This window comes from Ascidia mentula, chromosome 3 (assembly GCF_947561715.1).
Source record: "Ascidia mentula chromosome 3, kaAscMent1.1, whole genome shotgun sequence".
Taxonomy (NCBI): Eukaryota; Metazoa; Chordata; class Ascidiacea; order Phlebobranchia; family Ascidiidae; genus Ascidia; species Ascidia mentula.
Genome location: NC_138568.1, coordinates 14,552,108 through 14,556,422, shown reverse-complemented (window position 1 = coordinate 14,556,422; position 4,315 = coordinate 14,552,108). Strand labels below are relative to the sequence as shown.

Sequence of the window (4,315 nt, the reverse complement as noted above, 5' to 3'; positions counted from 1 at the left end):
ATGTTGCCTTTTTCGTGCGATTCTCTCACGTGTCATGTGGCACGCCATGTTCGCATCATTCGATTTACTACGAATAAAGAGCAAGCACGCCACATTTTGGTGACCCCGATTGAAGGTCGAACGTTCACCGCGTACACTGATCACAAGCCTTTAACATTCGCTCTGAAGAAGCAGTCCCATTTAACTGCTATATCCGAATTTACAACGGATGTTAGACACATAGAGGGAAAACAAAGTGTTATTGCAGATGCATTGTCCCGGTCGTTCATTGCCTCTGCAGACCAAGCACATATTGACCTTGATTACAACGCCCTCGCTGCTGCTCAACAAAGCCAAGAAGTACAAGCATACCGCACAGCGCTTACCAAGTTAAAGCTTCAAGACATAAAGTTTGAACCCGGTTTAACGCTCTTATGTGACATGTCAACCGGTTCCCCTCGACCAATCATTCCACAACCATGGCAACGTCGTGTATTTGACGTGATTCACGGGTTGGCGCATCCTTCTGTTCGAACCACACAGAAGCTGGTATCAACTAAATTTGTCTGGCATGGCATGAATAAGCAAGTTCGCGCATGGGCTCAACAGTGCAATGCTTGCCAGAAGGCAAAAGTTGGCAGAAACACGCTTGCACCATTGAAGCATTATCCTACAGCTGCAAGCCGTTTCCAACACATCAACGTTGACATTGTTGGGCCACTTCCACAATGCCAAGGTAACAAATACTTATTTACAATCGTTGATCGGTTTACTAGGTGGCCTGAGGCTATACCTATGCCCGATGCTACCACAGAAACTTGCGCACGTGCTCTTATTCACCATTGGATAGCCCGATGATTTGGCGTTCCATCTCAAGTTACTTCCGATAGAGGATCGCAATTTACATCGCATCGGAGGGCGACTGTTACCAATGTTATTGGTATTAAGCGCAACTGCACAACAGCTTTCCGCCCTCAGGCAAATGGTCTGGTGGAACGTTTTCACCGACACTTCAAAAGTTCCCTAAATGGCCAGACTTAACTCGAATTGGATAGATGAGGTGCCATGGGTGTTGCTGGGAATCAGGGCCATGCCGAAAGATGATCTTCAATCCTCCAGCGCTGAGCTGGTATATGGCGAACCGATCGCTGTACCGGGTGATTGCATTCCGCACACCACCACTGACGTTGAACCCTCGCAATTTCTTAAAACGCTTCGCAGTTCCGTTTCCCGTGTTCTACCTGTACCAATGTCACGCCATCGAACTGATCGTACATTTGTTCCTGATTTGCTTTTTACTTGCGAGTATGTGTTTGTTCGAAAAGATGGATACCGTCCTCCTTTAAATTCACCATATCAGGGACCTTTTTATGTTGTAAAGCGCAACGACAAATATTTTGTGTTAGATATTTCTGGAACTCGGCAAACAGTCTCCATTGATCGCCTTAAGCCGGCCTTTGTTGATGCAACACAGTCAGTTCTTGCACCAAAGCCTAAAAAAGAGGCCGACCTCCAAAAAGTGCAAAACCCGCTTCTGGGGGGGGGAGTAATGTAGCGACATAATATGTTGTAAAGATGTACCGTCGCGGGTTTTGTTAGTTTCAATGCGTGTTGCCTTTTTCGTGCGATTCTCTCACGTGTCATGTGGCACGCCATGTTCGCATCATTCGATTTACTACGAATAAAGAGCAAGCACGCCACAGGGCCCGCTTAAAAGCCAGGTATGTAGACTATACTCCCTTTATGCAATGAAATGCCTTGTGGTTTTAATATCTTTCACTTTTAGATCCGAAAAAGACATTGCACATGAAAAAAGAGAGCTGATTCCATCACAATTTGACCCACTTCAAAATAATTTTGACGATGACGCAGACAGATTTTTTGCAATTGAAGTACCTGCAGATAGTTGCAACTCTGGTTAGTTGAGCTGAAAACATAAGATATTTGAATAAATTCCAATCAATTTTTTTTCTATTTGAAGATGTGCAGGTGATCAATGAGGCAGCTAATGATGCTGCCTTATTTGAACCCATTTCTGAACCTCTCACACCAACTTCAACCTACCTGTCCAACTCAACTCCATCTGCTAACATCAGTTTTCATAAACCCCCCAAAAAATCAAAAACGTCCCCAAAATGAATTTGAAAACTTTTTATTGGAGTCTCAAAAACTTGAACATGAATTGAGAGTTAAAAAGGTTAATTTGGAAATAGATTGTTTGCTAAAAGAGCATGAATTAAAAATAAAACTTATGTCAAAACAACTGCAAGAGGAAAATATTTAAGTCAGTTAGGTTTTTGTAACTCATTTAAAAAGTTTTCTGTATGTCTTGGTAAAGAAAAAAAAGCAGTTTTTCTTGTCAGTGCTGACACACTATTCCCAGCTGGACTAGACTGTTGTGTGATGTACTATTGTGTTGGACCTCCAGTACTTCTTCTTCAATGTACCTAGTCAAAGAATGACAAGAATTCATGAAACTCGAGTTGTAGCACAAATATTTCTTACAAATTCCATGACAATTTTGACAGGTTTACAAATGACCATATGAGATGAAATGCAACGTAGCTATATTTCATTGCAAAGTTGTAGAGCACTGCAATTGCAACACTAACAGACAAAGCTGTTTGAACATGGAGGGAAATATCCTTTTCCATACTCCAAACATTCTTTCAATGGTGTTTCGTGTTTTTACATGTTATATTTAATTTGGGCAGTTGAAAATGGTGCCATAGGGTAAGGTTTGCATGGGTAACCACCATCACCCAGAAGAATATTTTTGTATTGTCCGCTTTCAAATTTTTCGTACAATGTTGAATTTTCAAATATTCTGGAGTCATGTACAGACACTCTCCATCTGGCAACAATATTTGTAATAGACATGTCTGCAAACAGCCTGCACATATCCCTTTCTGTTTCTGAAAAGTTCAGCATCTGGACCTCCAGGAGACTGTATTTTTATATAGGTGTAATCGATAGCTCCTATACACCAGGAAACTCTGCTTTCTCATAAAAATTTCTTGATTGCCCAAGTACATCTTCTGGACTACTTGGAAAGCAAATAAATTGACTTATTTTTCTTGCAATAAGTTTGCTAATTTCTTTTACCAGTAAGCTTCACGCCTTTCAAATCTCCTGCAACTATTTGACAGCAGCCTGCGGCAAAAAAACTCAAAACTACAGTCAACTGTAAAAATGGGGGCAAAGGCAAGCCTCTGTTTATAAGTTCCCAAACCTTTAATATTGCCATTCTTGCAGAAATCTGGCCAATCCAATAGGATGCTTGCGGAACATTTGGATTTTAAGACCTGTATTCGTGAGATCTCGGTGTCAAAGTAATTAAATTATGTTTCTAAAAAAGCTTGCAGGACATCTTGGCTGTATGTTTTGAATCACATTTTCCTTTTGGGAGCAATCTCTTCTGCTAATGCAACAAAACCTTTGGTGGTAAAAAAAAATACAAATAGAGGTTGTGTTATAATTCATTTTGTTTTCACAACTTCATTCTGCATGTGTTTGGATTTGAAAGGTACAATTATTACAAATATACTCTTTCATACCCTCCATTCTAACATACATGTTAGGAATGTGCTGTTTGCCAAGAAATATGTTAGTCCGCTGTACTTTTTGCTTGGTTGCTACTCCCACAGTTTATAATTTTGAACCATCTATAAAAAGGGGTGCAAGTTTGAAGTTTTGGATTTGGCGAACAAACGCACGAACTTCGAATTTCCTATAGTTGAGGAGTTTAAAGATAAATTTTGTGTATCTCTTGCAAGACCAACCTTCATGTAAAAGAACTTAGTCATGTTTTGTATCAACCGTATACAAATATTACAACATACTTTGCTGTATGTTTTTAAAAAATATGTCTTGCTGTTGGTCTGCACTTTCTCAACAACAATGCTTTTTACTCATCATAAAAAAAATTGACAACAAGTGTAACGAGTAATACACACCGTTGGCAAGTGTAATGGAAGAATATTGTCTTTTACCAAATTTTTTTTTTTTGCTTATGTACTATTTGATATAGGTGTACCAGCGTTTTTAATCTCACCTGAAGTGTAGCATGTACATCGTCGTTTACTGTAACATCATCTTCATTAGCATAATTTAATTCCATGTTAAATTAAAGTATAAGAAACATTTGGAACAAAGTGGTGTCAATTTATACCTTGCTGAATGTTTGTTTCTATTTCAGAATATGTTGAGTTGCACTGTATACTCTTTCCAACTGGAAAATGATGTTTAATGTAGAAAAAACAATGTCTTATACAACACTATAATATGTCGTTGTTGTCTTGCTCTAAAGTATGAGCTAAACTTTCTTTACACATAT

At 39.2% G+C, this 4,315-nt stretch overlaps 1 protein-coding gene across 1 annotated transcript; it reads left to right on the top strand.

The window, feature by feature from the left end:
- On the top strand, positions 1–1,534 carry LOC145895698 (uncharacterized). The gene is made up of 2 exons (XM_082984486.1): positions 1–715; positions 1,035–1,534. Exons 1-2 carry the CDS (start codon positions 1–3, stop codon positions 1,532–1,534), a joined length of 1,215 nt encoding a protein of 404 aa, XP_082840612.1.
- The last annotated feature ends 2,781 nt before the right edge of the window (positions 1,535–4,315 follow it).